This window comes from Phyllostomus hastatus, unplaced genomic scaffold, assembly GCF_019186645.2.
Source record: "Phyllostomus hastatus isolate PE091 unplaced genomic scaffold, TTU_PhHast_1.1 phas_contig_40, whole genome shotgun sequence".
In the NCBI taxonomy this organism is placed as follows: domain Eukaryota; kingdom Metazoa; phylum Chordata; class Mammalia; order Chiroptera; family Phyllostomidae; genus Phyllostomus; species Phyllostomus hastatus.
The window spans coordinates 56,252,789-56,272,112 of NW_025333872.1; the positions used below are offsets into that span (position 1 = coordinate 56,252,789).

Below are 19,324 nucleotides of genomic sequence, written 5' to 3' on the forward strand. Positions count from 1 at the left end.
TACTGCTTGAAACTCATTTCATTACCACGTGTAATTATGCATTTCGAAGACCTAAACCAGAATGTGACTGCTGAAGATGGAAACAGGGAAGGACAGGGGCGCCCGCCTCAGTAGGGCACCTCGAGACCTGGCAGAGAGGTCGTTTTGTCAGTGTCCTCTTACTCCCACTACCCTGAGGACTAACTGATTCATTTGCTCTCAATTCTGCCTTATTCTAGAGAATTTAAGATGGTTTAGGTATTCCTAGATGGTGTTCAATTAAAGACAAAAAGCACAGCCAGCAGAAGAGGGGAAAACATGAGATGAGGGTGTGACAAGAGAGAAAGTATGATAAATTGAGAAAGAAAGACGCAGAATGGAAGGGAGGGGGAACAAATAGTCAAAAGCTAATAGGCTGCATTATAGACTTTTATGGAGACCATGGAAATACAGCCTTTTTTCTGTGTGGGGGACAAACCTGCTATTTTATCTAAAAATGTAAAGATGAGTTTGAGGTTTGGTGACCATGCATTCTCCAGAGATGGTACATGGATGAAAACCTTGCCTGACCTCCCACTTTTAGGAGAGAAGGAGAACTCTGCCTTGGAAACCATCAGGGCTTTGGGTTATATCTCCAGATCCTATTCCATGGGTAAAAGTGAAAGCTTCTGATACAATACTCATCATTTATAACAATAACAAAGGAGATAACTTTTTACTGTTTGAAAATGGAACTAAATTAGGAATGGTTGCCATTTCTATAGCAACAATATTTGATGACTTGTTATTTAATGATACTGTCTGAATCAGTGGTTCCCTTTCTGGATTTCCCAGATCTTTAAGGATTCTTCACAGTAGATAAAGAATTCCTCACAGAGTTATTTCCTTCTTTCCAAAATGTCTAAGGAAAGCCATTCATTCACCCCTGGATAGAGGTACATCTGTTAACAAAAATGTCAATTTTCTTTAGTTCTGTAGTTATCAATAAGATGTGATAGTAGTAGTTATCTCATGGTCATCAGATGCTCAGGCTATCAGTTACATGCAGATCTAATAAAAAACAGAAAATCAAATAATCACTCTTTCACATGTCAAGTGTGTTTGGTAAACAGACTCTTTTGAACAGGAGGGTAAGAAAATAACAAAAGGAGTCCCAGGTGGTAAAGAGGCTGGGAGGTTATCATCACAAAGTCTGTACTGCCTAATTTCCCTCCTTTTCCCTTTCTTTCACCAAGACATTCTAGGACAGCAGCCATCCCCTTCCACAACACATCTAATAGGAGGCCAGAAGGGGTCAGTGGAGAGCAGGGCCAGGCACCCAGTCCTCCTACCCAGAGGGGCTGGGCTCCAGCTCAGCTCAGGTCTCTACCCAAAAGGAAGAAGCCAAGAAAACAGAATAAATTTTTGAGCTCATTTTTTTTTAACTCTGAAACAATCAGAGATGGCTTTAAGGCTGTTGAAGTGTTTACTTTAAAAAAGAAAAAGGTTTAAAGTGGAAAACAAGATTTTAATGTGTTTGTAAAATACAAGTTTTTACAGCAAAAGTTCCCTGAAAAGGACAGTGACAATAAAAATAATAATGCCTTGATATTGATAAACAATCCTATTTTCTCTAATAATCCATTATTTCTCAAAAAACATGAATTGTAGGAATACAATAATTCCTATTTAAGATACTCAGTATCTGGTTATTTCTGTTTATGGGGAAAAACAATATGTAGTGAAAAATAACTGATTAAGTATTACAAGGCATCCACCTTCTAAATGAATTCAAAACAAATAGGAAAGTAGAAAAATGAAACATGTTGTTTTAAATGTTTTAAGTATTTAAACATAAAATTTTCCTCTTTAGCTTTAGGGAAATAAAAACTCAATAGAAAGCAACTCCCCCCCCGCCCCGCCCCCCCGCCCCCCCTGCCCCCCCGCCCCCCCCCCACACCTCTTTCCATTTAGAGCTGGAATTAGAAGGAAAAAGGCTGGCTGTCGACTTTTACATAACAGTTCCTGTGTTTTCACTTGCTTCTCTTAGGAACTTCCCATGTGACTGAAGGCCCACCTATATGGTGTGGCACCTACAAATGAGCCTTAGGTAGTCCTTCACAGAGGTGCTACTTTCCCACCAAAATGAAGGTCACGGTCTGGGGCATATTTATTGAGTATACATTTTTAGTAGTGTGTCAGGCACAGAGAGAATGTAAACCACAAAACAGTGTGTGGTACTGGACTTTAGGGGCTTTATGAATCTAAGAGGGGAAGCAATAAAATTAGAAAATGCTAAGGAAAGACCTAATCTGGGTGGATATATTCAAGAGATTACAGAGAGGTCCAATTTACCTTGCCTACACCTCTAATTGTTCCTGAGGAAGATTAACTTTCCAGCCAAAGTGCTAAAGCAAAACTTGTATAAGGTACATTTGAAAATAACAAGTTGCCTATTAAGTATTGCAGCTGGGTCAAAAGAAAAACAGGTTTTGCAAAATTGAAGCCATAAATTGAATTAAACCCTAATAATTTAGTACTATTCCACTTCAATTCCCTGACAATTCTAATTTTCAGCTTGTTTTTGTTAAATTAAAATTGCTCTAGCCTATCTACAAGGAAAGATAAAAGTAAATTCCTACTTTTTTAAAGTTTTAAATTGAATGATATAAAATTAAATACAGAAATGCATTTTAAGGACAAAGTATCCTTCCACTGTTGCCAGAAAACAACTAACAAAGGGGAGTTAAGTAATTTCACTGCAGTGTTTTCTCACTCTCCTTTACTGAGAACACAGTCATTTGCATGGCATAATAAGCTGTAAATTATAAACATTTTTACATAGCCTGCTGCAAAGAAAAGTCTGCCAGCTTTCTACGATATTGGATAGTGTTCAAGGGATTAACTACAGCTTTGGAAATAAGGGGTGGAAACTTGTTTTGCGTTCTCAGTTTGTTGGTTCTCTTTTACACAGCCTCTAAAAATCCATTACATCATTATTTGCAATGAATATGTAAATAATTATAATAGAGTGATAGAAGCTTCCTATTACTGCAGGATGTAAATTACCAGCAAATCTTGTAGGTACATAATTATCCAGGTATTTCTTTGAAACAGTGTCTCCAATAAGTATGAGTATAATGGTTTTCAACATCAAAATCTGTAGCACTCAGCATTTCAGGACTAATGACATATGAAATATGCATTGTTCTTTGTCTATACAGGAAGCCCATTAGACAGAACATCTGCTTGCAGCATAAGTCTATTAAAAAAAAAGGTTGCTTTATCAAAGAAAATACACAAGTATCTGTATTCCTCAACAGATAAAGAATAAATTTCTGAAAGGAAATGTGCAGTAAAAGAGATGAGCCTAAAGACATAAAAGTTTTAAAAAATTGTATAGAGCGTGACCATAATCCATATTCAACCACAAAACAAAAAGACATTTTGTCTTAATAAACTAATAATAATCAATGGAGCACTTTTATGCCTGCCATGGTGCTAGGCTTTGGAGGCCAAAGAAAAATTCTGTCACTCGGTTTCTATCCACTGTACAATTCACCACCACCAAAAGCAAAGATTCGTGCTCAGGGCCGGGGATACCACACTGAGTGAGACAGTATGTGAGTATGCAGGGTGTCCTACCCCAGAGGCTGCCGCCAGTAACAGAGAGAGCACAGGTTCTGTGGTCAAAGGGGGTTTGAGTCCCAACCCTGCCATCTACCTATACTACAAACTTGACCCAGTTATTATATTTCTCTAAGCCTATTTCCCAAGAAAAGTGATTTTTTGTTAATCAATTGTAAAGATTAAAGGAGTTAATGTATAAAAAGCATGTAGAATAGTACCAGACATATAGAAAACTTGATACGTTAGCTATAGTAATAATGGCTATTTTTCTATATTTATTAAAGTTAGCTTTGCCAGTAGAAGGTGCTCAACAAATGCTTGTTGAATGAGTGAATTGGTCAATGAGTAAATAAACAAATCTGGGAGAGGGATAAGACAGGTTTGCAAATTATTACAAGATAGACAAGAAGGGCCCCAAGATACAAAATGTAATAAAAGGCTCCGTGGTAGCAGAGGTGCTAGTTTGGAAGATGACTAGAACACAGGCTCTGACCTCTAGAATATACTGCCCAGTGGGAAACCATATACACAAATCAGTCTTTATAAAACAATGTGTTACATATTCTAGAAATTCACAGAACATTCCCTCTAGGTTCTGGTTCTAACTGAGCCACAACTTTTCCTGGGGTACTCAAATCCCTGTATCTTTGTAAGGGGCTATTCTTAACCTCTTACACACCATAACCTAAGGAGCTGAGAGGTGGGACCAAGTGCTCTCATTGTTTCCTCACCATGCTGAGAAAACCGCTGTTCTCTGACGCCAGCTCTACTTCCTGCCATCACTCCTCTTCCCTGGTATGATGTATTCACTGAGGTCTCCGGCACCTTGCTCAGTTCTGTTGTTCTCCTGGTTGACTTCAATCACGTGAACTGTCCACCCTGTAGCTTGTTAATCTACTCAACTCAACCTCTACTGTATTCTGTCAACTCCACTCTCAGAACTGGAGTTCACCATTAAGAACTGTTCTGCCTGACATGTTCAGTTCAAATATCCTACTTTGTATCTATAATCTCCTAGCCTCTCAGCTCTCCCACAGCCTTACTACCTCATGATAGGAATCATCATGACCTCCAGTCCTTAATCATTACTTTCTCCCCAATTTTGGACCCCACAGCCCCACTTCCTTCCTGATGGAGCCCAAATAATTTTATTAGGTCAACCATTCCTTTGCATCTACCTTTCTCTTGGTGAGCAAAGAAAAACCATGATCATACTTTTACCCTCTTTACTAGTTACTCTGGGGCAGGCTAGAAAGTGCTTGTTGCTGAGCTAAGAAATTTGTATTTAATCCTGTAGGGAATGGAACACCACTGAAGAATTAAAAATATTTTCTTCCACTTAAAAACTTTAAAACTTGAGCAGAGGAGGAGGGAATAAGGAACATCTCAGTCATAGAAAAATGGTGATTCAAGATGCCAGCAACACCAGAGAGGAAGGATGCCAGGGCTGGAGATAACCAACCTGAGAATCTGCTCTTTGGTCTTTGTTACCACCGCTGCTGTCACCACCCAGCTGCACAGCCCAGGAGTGGGAAGAAAAGTCCAAGGGCACAGTGAGGAAGGAGTTCCTCAGGCACCTGTAGACGCCACCTGTAGACACCAGCTCTCTCCTAGCATCTTATGTGAGTGGTATTAGGGACTGTTTGTCTTTAGTTAAACAAAGGCTCACCAGTGAACACAGGCAATTATTAGCCCAAGAGTGAATATGATTGTAGTTCTAGAAGTTAAGTTCCACAAACAGAGCTCTAGAAATGGAATTTCATCAAATGTCAGAAGGCTGCTAGATGCATAAATTGTTTCCTTACCCTGTCACTTGAGGACACAGACTATTTCTTATTAATATCTGTGTTTCCTTCAATTCTCAGCCCTGTGCCTTCCAGAGAAGAGGTGGTTAATGTGCTATATTGGACCACACATTACTCAAACCTAGCTGGATATATGTGCTACTAGGTTCCCTGATTTGAAGCCCATTACTACCCCCATCTTACACAAGAGTAACCACACAGAGTGTTTAAGCAGCTTGTGTAAGGCCAACTAACTAATCAGTCATATATTTGAGACAAGAACCCAGATCTCTGGCCTTTAACCCTTGTCTCTATTACACCACACTGTGTTGCACTGGGGGTGCCTTGAGTTTGGGTTTAAAGGATCATCATTAAGTCATGAAGCTGTTAAGCAAACTTTGCCATTACACATTTTAAGTGGCTCTAAGTCTTCTGCATAGAACTAACATTTTACTGTGATGAATGTTAAGAACCAAATACTGTTTAAAATGCAGAATTAGGCAGTGGACGTTGTCTTTGTGGCTTCTTACTAATCAACAAATAGGCCTTCTTTTAGAAAAAGATTTTAATTTTTCACCACTAACAAAATAATACAGCTTTTTTGTTTGTTTGCTTGTTTTTGCTGTGAAGTAGTCAGGCAGGCTAATCTTATAGCAAGATGTTTATATATGAGAAAATCTCAGTTGAGAAAATTAGTAGCTGAGCTCACCTACTTTTTGTGATTAATTACACTGTTTTGCAAGAGGCTGATCTTATTTTGTTTTTCCAACAGCTCTGGTGAAGAAATGACTTGTGATGTACAGTATGTTAAACATAAAGAGCCTTCCTCTTTCTTGTTCAACATGTAATTGCTGCATTTGTGCATGCTGTGTAAGTTGAAAATAACAATGAAAAGTTAATGAAGAAAATAAGTACTGGTGGTAATGAATCAGTAATATTGTTAGATTTGTATCTGGAGTTTATTTTTATTGTAGTAAGTGGAATACAATCAATAGGAATATGTAATCAAACTGTAAATGCTTTCATCTCTTGAGATCTCTCTGAAAAGAAGCTAAGATATCTTTATCTACAGAAGCCTACTCTAAATTCAATTATTCAGCATAATCATTTTAAATAAGCATTCTCCATGTCCCAGGTTCCTGTAGTACAAAAGACACATTTCTTAAATAGGCTTTCATTGCTTTCTAAGTATGAAACAGAACTTTCTTTTAATTTTGAGATTTATTTTAATTATACAAAATAATATGAATAGATTCTCTGTATATAAAAAACTGAAATATTACAAATAAAGTTCCCTTTGACTATTCCCCTGTACCTACCCATTCCCAAATCTCCCTCCCCCCACCCCACCCTGTATCCTCCAACCACCGTTATTATCAGGTAGGTGAGATTTCTTCTACTATTTTCTAATGCATTTACACATGTCATCATCAAATAATGATAAGTTTCTTTTAATGCTTTATATTTAATATTAATTATTTTGCATTAATATAACTGAGCCCTAAATAAATCATACAATCAACATGTTCCAACTTAAGCCTCATTTTTTAAGGTGTTTTTTGGTTTGGTCAATCCCCAAAGGAAATGCAGTTTGTTAATTCTGTTTGGCACTTTTAAGTGCCAGACAAATTCTAATATGTGATGTGAGGACTGACAGTCACAGCCTATTGTTACTCTAATTAGAAGTCATCAGAAGCTAATGCGTACCACATTAAAATGATCAGTTATGAACTATAATATCTTCAACGAGACCAAGATCAATTCCCTAAATTTAAAATTTATTTAAAAAACCCCAAATTTGCTTAATTCATAGCTTCTTATGTTCTCCACTTCTTGTCTTATATTAACATTTCACATAGGCCACCAAGTATTCTACCACTTTTCTATAACAGCACACCAAGCCTCACCAATTTTCCCTTAGAGAAGAAAGTAATATTACGATCAATAAATTTGTTTTCAAGACTTAACTTACTATGTTTATAATGCTTTTTTTGTGATTAGTTATTGAAGTCCAACAATTACCTTAGCATTTTTATCATTAATTTAACCTTAATCAATGGAATAATATACTGAGTTGAAAAAGAATTAGCACATGAAATTGATGGTATCAATTTTAACATAGATGGTAAACCTAAGAAAGCTAATCTAAAGACATCATTTTGCTTCACTCCTGCTTTCTTTATGAAAAAAAAATATCTATAGTTTACCCATGTTCATAGGATATTTGATCTTGTGAAAGGTAAAAAGTTCAGATCAGCTGAGGGACTTGTAAGGCCCTCCTTCTAGTGACAGGACTAGGCTAACTACTTCCAATCAGCCACTCTGTTGTTGTTGTTTTAACCAGTTTTTAAGAAGTGTAAATTAGTAAAACATTCAGTGATGCAGCTGTTTCTTAGAGGCTAGATAAGACACTTGAAACACAGTTAAAAATAATTCAGAAAACACGAAAGAGGACATAAAATGAATACATCCCCCCACCAGCTTTAGCTGTCTCTCCCCAGAGGTGACCACTATAAATAGCTCTTTGTGGCTCCTTTAAAACATTTTAAAAACATCTGCAATGTTTTTGTTGTGTTATTTTTTGTTTTTCATGATAGTCCACTAATACTCTTCTTTCTTTAAATGCCACATTGATACTGCTTTACATAATAACTAAGTCAAAAAATTAAGACTGTTCCATGAAGAGTGCTTTGGAGTCTGATTCCAGCTCACATCCTGAATGGAGATAGCAAAGGGCATAATATGGTATAGGCAGGCACTGCAAGATATGGTCCATGTTAAACTACTCTAAAAGGCACATACCGTAAATGTGTGATTCAAATGTTAATTTTAGTCTAGAATACTTATGCTAACGGAAGATTCAGTCATGTAAAGATTTAAATGAATAGTATGTCCAAGGCAATGGCAAGATACAGAGATGTATAAAGCTGGCAAATACAGTCTAGCTGGATCCTAAGGAAGAAAAGACAATGTTTTTGGCAAACTTATGTCAATCTTTCCCACCAGAGTTAACAAGAAGTTTTGGGAAATTTCAGGCAATGAAGATAGGATGAAGATATGTGGTCTCTTTATAAGCACTAATTAGATGAGAAATAACTGAGTCAATTACTGCTAAAAAACTGAGAAAGATAAACCATTAGTAAAAAATTCACCTAATTTTTTAAACTTAATAATCATGTTATATTAGAGAAGTCTATAATTTGAAATGTTATGTTTTGTAACTGTAATGGTCTACTTTTTGTACACAGATGTATCCTATCATTAACAGAAAAGGAAATCATACACTTATTTTGTCAGAAGTGGCTAGGGATACTTTTACATTAAATTTAGTAATTTTTTGGACTGATGATCTTTGTAACCAATTTTTAAACTCAGAATTGGTGGAATAAATATAATGGTCATAGTCTTCTTGGCAAAAGGCTATGGTAGATGTTTATAGTAAATTTTTATAAATGTAGTTCTCTTACCTGTTTTTCAAAATGTAGTTATTACATTTTTACCTAAATTCTGCCTCTCTTGGTCATATGTTAAGTTCACTAGACACATCTACAAGTTGTATCTATCAGTTGTATCCTTAGGCCAAACAAAAGAGGTCACCTAACTCACTTTGGTCCCCTAGGTAATTTACTCAGGATCCATTATCTGACATCAAAGTCAAGTTTATGAAAAACACCAACAATGTAAAATCCCAGTAGTTTGGAGGTGAATTTAAAAAGCTCCCAAGTCAGTGCTTTCCCCAAATGTTAAATAATTCACTGTGGCAATACAGATGCAAACCTCCAGCAAAAGTTACACTTGAACAATTAAGAAAGCAGGAGCCAAACAAATGACTTCAGGGACAGAGAAATTAATGGTTTCTCATAGTACTATGCCAAATTACATTTTCACACTAACAAGTGTATAAAACACCCAAGCATCACCAATGACATTTTGTAAGTTTGATTACAGAAAATAGCCTGAAACCAGGATTATTCCCTAAATGTAATTATGGATTCTATACACTTGGCTATGAAACCCATTTATATTATTTGGAAAATTTTTATATTCATAATGCAACACCTACTCTTTTGCAAAGTTCTTTACAACTCCTCATGTTACCACGACCAACTACCAAATGTATATGTTCCTGTGACGGTTCAGAAGGTGATGCAGGTGTTAGTTAGAGGCTAGATAAGAAACTTGAAACACAAGGTCACATCACAGTGCACTGTAGGTATACCAGGTGTGTCAGGAAAAGGACCAGCCATTGTTAACATAAAGAACAGTTTGTGCATGACATCAATGTAACCTGGCAGCCAAGGAGAGTGGATTGGAATGCTCATGCATGAACAATGATGACTTCACTGTATGAGTCAGTGGGGACCATGGACACTATTGAGTGAGCATGTGTACTATGTGGCTGTGGCATTCAAAATGACTGAGTGAGGAGAGCAACAATGAATCTGCATCAAATTTTGCATCAAGCTTGAACATTCCTCTGCAGAAACTGTTTGGATGATGATGACTGGCAGCTTCATCACAACAATGTGCCCACTCATGCATCATGTCTAGTGCAGTTTCTTTGAGAAACATCAAATCACCCAGGTAATTCACTCCACTTACAGCCCAGATTCGGTCCTCTGAGACTTCTGGCTGTTTGCAAAACTTAAATCACCTTTGAAAGGGGAGAGATTTCAGACTATCTATGAGATTCAGGAAAATATGATGGGGCAGCTTATGGTAATTAGAACTGTGTGAGGTCCCAAGATGCCTACTTTGAGGGGAACTGAGGTGTCATTGTCCTATGCACCATGTTCTTGTGTCTTATATCTTCTTTGGTAAATGTCTCTATTTTTCATAGTAAATGGCTGGATACTTCTGGATAGACCTTGTATAGGTAAGAGCACCTACACAGTAGAAAGGGTACATACTTCAAAGCAAAACCAGAATTTAACTCCCAACTCTATCACTTTCTACTTAGAGGATTTCAGACAAGTCTTAATCTCAGTATTAGCTTCTTTTTCTGTAAAACAGGGATGATTCACTTACGTAATAAATATTTATTGAACGCTTTTTATGTGTCAAATAGTACTTTACATGGGTTAATTTAGAATTAGAGATAATAAAACTTGGCTGGTATTCATTACAGGTACATATGGTTACTCACTTGCAAGGGTAGACACTTGCCCAATAAAGCAAGGTCAAAATCAGCAGGCTGAAACCAAAGGAATTCCTAACAGGAGACAGAAATACATGGGATTCAAGGTAATGTGAAATCTGTTTGCTTTCCAGGGATTAACAGGCTATTGGTATTCATTATGGGTCCTTATGTGTTTTCTCCAGTTATTCCAAGTTCAGTCAGGAGCTTTCCACAAAGTTTATAAGGTACAGTTTGATCTCTAATTTGAACACTTTGGGGGAAGGATGTAAATGTATTAAAGATTTGCAAGTTGCTTTTAATTCAGGAGTTTTTCAAAGAAATACAAAAGGAGCCCTGGCTGGCATAGCTCAGTGGATTGAGCACGGGCTGTGAACCAAAGTATTGCAGGTTCGATTCCCAGTCAGGGTACATGCCTGGGTTGCAGACCATGACCCCCAGCAACCACACATTGATGTTTCTCTCTCTTTCTCTCTCCTTTCCCTCTCTAAAAATAAATAAATAAGATCTTTAAAAAAAAGAAATACAAAAGGAAGACCCTTTCTGGTATATTAACTTAATGGTTAGTCTAATCTGCACGTGAAATAAATTATCTATATTTGACTAGAAAATAAGAATAGAATCAAGAAAATAAATACATGAGATATGGGAAAAAACTATAGTTAGAGCCTCAACTTTTCTCAATTGCCAGTTATGCCACTTCGAAAGTCTCAAGATTTTGTATCTGTTTTCTCAGGAGTAAAATAAGTATCTTAACAACTCCTACCTACAGAATTATTGCAACGATCAAATGGGATAACTGTCATAAAAATGATCAGTAACCTACAAAGCACTAAAAACCATAAATTATTCCAGAGTGAGTAGGGACTAAAGATGATCCCAAGATATCTCTTTTGGTAAAGATACTTACATGGATGAGTGGTAAAAGGTCTGCAAAAATTATTCTGGATGGAGGAGTGGATCATTTGTAGCCACAACAGTAATAATTTGGCTTGCTTATCAATGAGGAAGGATCATTGGACTTCATAGCTAACAAGCAACAGTCATTTTTAAATATTATAGCAGAAAAAAAATGTATGGATAAACCACTAGCAATTAAAAAAATCTATGAGGTGGATTGAGTTTTAAATTAAACCAGTAAGATACAAAGGGGCACCTCACCAAAACGGAATTGATTTATAAAAAACTGTGTATTTATTCTTACATGTTTAAACTTCAGCCACCTTCAAAGTACCCTCCATTTGATGCAGTACACCTAATGAGACATTTTTTCCTCTGCTCAGAACAGTTTTTGAACTTGTCAATTTTGATGCCTTTTAGTGCTTCTCCCATTTTTGTTTCACCTCTTCCACATCAGCAAAACATTTCCCTTTGAGGGCTTTTTTCATCCAAGGAAACAAAAAACAGTTGCTCAGGGCCAGATCTGGATGAATAGCAAGGATGGGGCACAATGGTCATGCCACTTTTGGTCAAAAACTGCTGAACACTCAGTGCATTGTGGGCAGGTGAGCTCATAAATCACCCATTATGGGCAAATGCACTGGAAGAGTCTTAAAAAAAAATCCACTGAAGCCAAACACAACCTCTCACAACAAAGCCAGCGGGTGCACTGCTACAGAGGGGTTCCATGAACACTCACCTAGTGGTGGAAGCCTGTACTACAAGAGCCCATCCTCCAGAAGATAATTCATTTGGGGGGCGGGGAATCCCCCCTTGTATATCAGCCATAAGTCAAAGTTTCTAGAAATGCTTCTTGTCATGAAAAACTTTCCCTGTCACCGGGTTTTTTAGGGTAGTTTAAATTTCACGTGCTAAAGTTCACCTGCAGATTGTTACTTCTACAGAGGCTTTTAACCCAGTGTCAAGCACTCTACTAAGATTAAATAGAGTTACTGATGATATACTATTACTAAAAAATATACAGTAATTTTTTAAAAAACAAAATGAAATTTAAAGTGTTAGATGCAACAAATGTGACTAATACATGCTCATAAATTTATTTTTAATCTAAATGTGTGTGATGTAAAAATTTCTTATCTCAGTAACTTCAGTAAAAACTTCCCCATAAAAATAAGCAAAATAAAAGAAATGATATAGCACTGATGTAGATTATATCTGCTAAAATGGTGGTTGCGTCATTATTTTACAACTATGTATCAGTTTAAGTAGATTTAAAAATCAAAAATCCTGGGCTAAATGACAAAGAGATCTCTGCAGAGATATGATGGTACCCTGATGGGGCAGAGGGCAGTAATGAACAGAAACTTTTACACGCCCATGGCAGTAACGCAAGTGTTCACCACATAGATACGGGTAAATTTACCAGTTACGCATGGAGCAGCCAAGACAACCAGATTTGTTAACAATGAAACTCATGTTTTTTAACTTTACAAAGTATTTTAATCTATCTTTCATTTAGTGAATGATAAAGAACTAAACAGTGATTTCTACCACTACTGTTCAGTATAAGAAAATACAGTTTAGAGAGCAATGTCAAAAGACTAATTTCTTACCATGAATAGATCCCACTGACCATGTCATAATTCTGACATGGAGCGTTCACGCTGCTGGGCCCAGCTGCTTTAGAAATCAGGAGCACCACCAAGCCCCTCAACTGGAGGTTATTCCGGCTGTCTTGTACAAGCCCTCTGCCAACAAATAAAAAGGTTAAGATTAATGTACTCTCATAAGATCAGTCATATCATGTTAGCAAATTGCTACAAATATGCCCATACTTCCAAAATCAGACAATGGGACTTGTTGAAAAGAAATAGGATTGGGGGAAGGAAGAGAAATGGGATTGGGAGAATGAGAGGAAACGACAAGTTCTGAAAACAAGTGGAGAAACCCACAGCTGGCTGTAAAAGCCAAAATCTCAAACTGTGAGCTTGATGATCTGGCTTTCTCCTCTTTCTGGGTTTTTCCCACTGTCTATACACGGCCTCAAAATATTAACTGTTCGCTCTGATAACAAGAAGAATCCATAGTTTTAAACTGAAACTATGTGGTAGCTGTGGTAGTTGACAGCAATTGAGATAAATACTGACTACATGGCTTAGGTGAAGAGACATTATTTGGTGATGGTGGTTAACGGAAGTTATATAAAATGATTTCAGTTTTCACAGCTAGAGAAGCAGCTCAAAGAATGAAGGGATTAAACTTAATCTGAATGACTCAAAATGTGTATGAGAAGTAAAATGGAAATGAATATCATGAGTATCTTGCCATTTCCTATTACTTAGTCAAAGTATTATGATTCTAGACAACAATGAGGCTCTGACTCAGAATGTCATGTTTTTTTGCTATGAGGATTGAGCTTTTATAATTACTACTATAACTAAGGCCAGGAATACTTTCTTGGAACATGCTGTTATTTTTTTCTCATTGTTGTTGTTTTATCTTTAAGTACTGCAAATGGTGTCATATAAAAACTAAATGGCATCATTAGTCTGGGTAATATAATAAATTAATATTTAGAACAATGCACATGAGCAATAATCAAATAGATTAATTGCAGCATATATAAACAATACACAAATATAATTCTTTTTTTCCAGCTTAAATAAAATAACAGGTTTATTGTCTTATAGTTCTGGATGTCAGAGGGTCCACAAGAACAAAATCAAGGTGTCAGCAGGGCTATGTTTCTTTCTGGAGACTCTAGGGGAGAATTCATTTCCTTGGCTTTTCCATATTCCAGAGTCTGCCTGCATTCCTTGGCACATGGCCACATCACTCAGGCCTCGGCTTCCATTGTCACGTCAACTCTGACAATCCTATATCCCTCTTTTCGGACCATTGTGGTTACACTGGGCCCACCTGGATTATCTCCTTTCAAGGGTCAGCTGATTAGTAAGCAGCCTTAATTTCCCTTTGCCATGTAACCTACCTACCATATTCACAGGTTCCAGGAATTACGATATGGACATCTTGGGTGAGGAGCATTATTCTGCTGATCACTAGCAAAAACTGAAAAACTTGAGTTATTACTGTTCAATGTAACCCCAACTACCCACAGGTTGGCAAGGCCTGGGGAAACTAGGTTACACTTAGAAATTTTTACATTCATGAAAATAAATGAATGGCATATTAAACAAAGAAAATGTTGGTGACATGTTCCATGTGAAAAATTAGAAATTATGGTACCATGTCGTTATTTTCCATGGACCATCTCTTGTTCAATATAAACGTTAGAGAATGCTTTTCCTCCATAGTTTTAGTAAGAAATTTATCTACTGATTTTGCTGTGTTGCAGATGCGCCCAGTTAAAAGACAGCTTTCTGGGGGTTTTTTCTTGTTTTTTTGTGTGTCTGTGTTTTAGTCCTTCCTCCCAATCAAATACTTTCTGATTTTACAGTTGAATGTTCCTAATTGTTTCTATTCCCAAATTTATGAGATCATCTTTACCTGAAATGATCTCTCAGTGGAAAGGGCAGACTGGTAAACCTAGGGGAAACAATTATCCATAAAGAAAACTGGCTTTTGGGAAAACAAACAGGTAAGTTCATTCAACAAAAATTCTGTTCTTGCTGCCAGTCAGCTGGGGGGCAGCTGGAGGCACACAGGAAGTTCTGTTCCTTTTCCCTCCTTCCTAAAATAGCCCTAGATCCCCATGATGGGGACTGAAAACCAATTTTGTTATTAATTTACCTCCTGTACAGGTTTGGTCCCTCTTTATTTCTCGAGGTTTCTCTCTCCCCATACCTCCTCAGGTGCCTGCAAGGTCCAGGCCCTGGGAAGAGCCACCCCTTTGGGGAAATCCCAGCACTCTCACACCTGCTGGTTTTGGCAGCCTCTCCCTTGTTCGTCTGATAAGATCTTCTGAGCCCCAACTCAAAATGCCTACCGTTCTGTGCAAAGCACTGACCCCAACTTAAAGACTGGTGAGTCCAGGCCTCTGAATGCTTGGAGCAAGAGAAGAGGACTGGATTTAATAAGTAAGTTTTTAAAATCATCATAGATAGTCTTGATGCTCACACCCCACCAAGCCCTGAGATGGCTGGGCTGTGTGCATGGTCTCATTTTCTAACGTATGCTGTGATCTTGCAAGGACACTATGAGTCAAATCTTATCTCCACTTTTCAGCTTGGCAAAGTTGAGAGATTGGAAATGAGCCCTAAATGATAGAGCTGGTAAATGCCAATGTCAGGCCTCAGCACCAGTCAAAGGTCTGATGACCTTAAGCTCAAACCCATGACCTTAACCTCCTTATATACTGCCTGAGCACTGTAAGCAGAAGCTAAGGGTGTGGGCAGTCCACAGAGGTGCTCTGCTATAGTAGACCAAGCATGCTGTCATGAGAAAGCTTTGGCTGAAGTACCCCTGGGGCCACTTGCCTGCTGTGTCATCTTGGGCAGGTCATTTGGCCTCTCTGAGCCTCACTCAGTTTCCTCATGTCTATCCCATGCCCTTATTGTGAGGCTCAGGTGAATGAGCCCATGAATACCCAGATGATTTTTCTCAACTGAGCATCAGAGGGTTCTTATCAAGGGGCATCAGGAAAGGCTTCCGGGAAGAGGTAGCAAAACAGACACAAGGAACAGAAGTCTCTGTCCTGTGACCTTGGGGCAGATACCAGGCAGATAGGGAGAAGACACAAGAAGAGGCCCAGCTGTACAAGCACTGGCCTCCAGAAGTTTTCCCAGATGCTTCAAGAATGTAGGTGGGACAGTTCTTGGCTCAGTCACATCCCACTGCTCAGGGAACCAGCTGTGCTGGGGAGGGGAGAGGAGGGGAGGGGATGGAAGGGGTGAGATGGGGAGAAGAGGGAAGGGAGGTACAAAGGAGAAAAGAAAAGGTGGGGAGGGAGAGGGTGAAGAGGGGAGAGGAGAGGAGAGGGAGGGTAGGAAGGTGGAGAGAAGAGGCCTCTGGGGAGAAAGCTCCAGTCTTGCTAAAGTGTTAAATCAGTGCCAGAGGCGAGTGCTCACTCTAGAGAGGGGTTCACTGCGGACTCCCTTCCACTGAGCCACAGGAGGGCTCATCTGATGAACAGAACGCCCTGCTGAGCGTCTGAAAGGGGGTCCCAGCCCAGGCTGTGCTTAGTGTCTGAATCTTGGCATCTCGGCTTCCTCATTTGTAACAAAGGTCAATATATCTGCTCTACGACCCACTTCACTGTGGTAGGAGGAATAGGTGGGATAAAGAAAATCAAAGTTATTTGTAATATATAAAGTATCAACACAAAAAAACAATAATTGTGGTCTCCTGTGGGTTGGGGAACTGGGTGGCAAGGGGACTTTGCACTATGTCCCCTTTATATGTTTTTATATTTTGAAGATTTTACTCCTTTACTTTTAGAGAGAGGAGACAGGAGGGAAAAAGGGAGGGAGAGAAACACTGATGTGTGGTTGCCTGTTGTGCGTCCCCAACTGAGGACCAGGCCCATAACTTAGGCACGTACCCCGACTGGGAATTGAACCAGAGGACCTTTGGGTTCGCAGACTGGTGTTCAATCCACTGAGTCACCACAAATATAATTCTTGATTGTGGTAAAAAGACATTCAAAATTTGTATTATAATACTTCATTTATTATTAAGACTTTCATGGTGAATTTAGAACAAAGAATCAACTGAAATTAATTATGTTAACTAATCCAAAATTAATGAGTTAGTCCACTATTTAAGAAAATTCTTTGTTCCTCATGCCTCCAAGCAGGATTTTCAAAAAGGGCCCCTTCTTGCCCTTTCATTAGTTTCAAAATAAGAGAAAGCTTCAACTATCAACAAATGAATCTAAAAAAACAAACTAAGGAAACAACCACAAGAGAAACAGAATTAAGGATATGGAGATCACTTGGAGGGCTATCAGCTGGGAGGGAGAAGAGGTAGAATGCGGGAAAAAGTACAGGGATTAAGAAGCATAATTGATAGGTATAAAGTAGACAGGGGGATGTTAAGAACAATATAGGAAATGGAGAAGCCAAGGAACTTGAATGCACAACCCATGGACATGAACTAAGGAGTGGAGGAGTAGTGAACTAAGTGCTGGAGAGAATGGGGGTGCCAGGCAGTGGAGGGCAAGGCGGGAAAATTAGGACAACTGTAATACCATAATCAATAAAATATATTTAAAAAAGAGAGAGAGCTTCAGGCTCTCTGCAAAGTGTAAGTTACAGCTGTTTCTTGACATATTTTCTCCTCAATCTAGTCAGTGATCTTCTACAAATTAGAAGGGTTAATGATTTTCAAAAATAAGTTCTAATTTCCTAGGACAGGAAGTTAAACTAAGGTAATTAAGCTATATCACAGTAGAAACAAGCATCAGGGATGTCCAAAGCTCTTTATTATCATGCAACAATCTGCTTAAATCTTACAGACCTTAACCAGAGAGAGGCTAGAAAGCATCCTATTTTAGAAAAAGAAAATGTAAAATGGGCGCTCTTTGTAAATTTTTTGCTTTAAACTACAAATTTCAACTAGTTCTACTTATCCTTATTTATATGTCACCTAAGGTGACTCTTTATTTTTCCATTTCTGTATAACAATATTAAAGAGAGAGTCTAAATTGGCTCCTATTTCTAGAAGGAAAAAAGGAGGGTGAGGATGTGAGTGCAAGCTTGTGTGTGCGTGCGCACATTTCAGGGGTTAAGCCTGGTTAGGATAAAGGATATGATGACACAGTAGGAACCCTAAGAGGCTAACCTTGAGGTAAGTCTGACCACGTCAGGCTGATAGAACAGCCTGGTAACAGTTCTGACGACACCTTCTTCAGACTTCTCAGAGATAAGACCTTTCACAGGACATACACACACACACACACACACACACACACACACACACACACATAGCAGCAGCAGCAGTAGCAGCAGCAGCAATAACAAACACATATAGTATTTTATATACGCGAGGAACTGCTCTAACCATTTATGTATATTAACTACTATTCATTCACAACAACTCCAGAAGGAGGTAGCATGGTTATCCTGATTTTACAGAGGAGAAGAATGAGGGAGACAGAGATCAAGCAACTTGCCTAGGTACCACAGCTAAGTAGGCATGAGAGCCTTGATAGAGCCAGGATTTGAACCCAGGCCAACTGGCTCTCGAGTCTGTCGTGGCTCTCCATCTGCTTCGTCTCACGAAGAAAACTATTTGCTAAGCCAAATTAGAACAGTACTCCTTTATAAACAGGTTTGAAAAATCCTTCCATTCAGTAGTTGTGTGACTCACATTGTCACCTTTTCTATAAAATGAGATTAATAATGTCTACTTTCCACAGTCATTATATGGAAGAGACAGCACGAGTAAAGTACACAGCACTGGGGAAGCACATGGTAGGTGATCGAATGATCAGAAAAGCACATTTGCTTTCTTACTATTTTTTTGCCATCTATTTTTTCTCAACTCCTATTTCTCTTTCTTCTACTGTTTCTCCTTCTATCTCTCAAAGTCCTCCCCACTTTACTAGCATATATAATCTCCTATAAATATTGTTTCCTTTTCTACCTCCCAAAATAACAGAAGTAAAGAAATTCTCCCTGGCTCCCACCCCAAACATCACATATCATTAAAACACTTGCCACGTTCCGAATGCATTATTGAAAAGGTCAGGAAAAGCAACCATAGTGGACTAGTTAGCAGAAATCAAGAGAGCACTCAGAAAAACATACCATCTAACCAGTAATTTGCACATAAGAGAGGAGTTAACAATCTGGAGAATAGATTAACAGCTTGAGTAAATTATATAATTGTTTCCAAAACACCTCTTCTTTAAATTCACTTCATTAAATCCTTAAAAAAACACAACCATAAGAGAATAAGAAAATTTGCTTCTGAGCATTAAAAAGCCCCAGGGCTCTAAATCTACAGAAACACC

The 19,324-nt window shown here is 38.2% G+C and overlaps 1 protein-coding gene across 3 annotated transcripts in view; it reads right to left on the reverse strand.

Annotated features, from left to right (window-relative positions):
* PDSS2 (decaprenyl diphosphate synthase subunit 2) overlaps positions 1 to 19,324 on the reverse strand; it is a 239,964-nt gene that overhangs the window by 126,635 nt on the left and 94,005 nt on the right. For all 3 annotated transcript variants that reach the window (XM_045843763.1, XM_045843760.1, XM_045843761.1), the window contains exon 2: positions 13,023 to 13,157. In XM_045843763.1, coding sequence (XP_045699719.1) covers positions 13,023 to 13,157 — 135 coding nt within the window. The remainder of the gene's footprint in view (positions 1 to 13,022; positions 13,158 to 19,324) is intronic.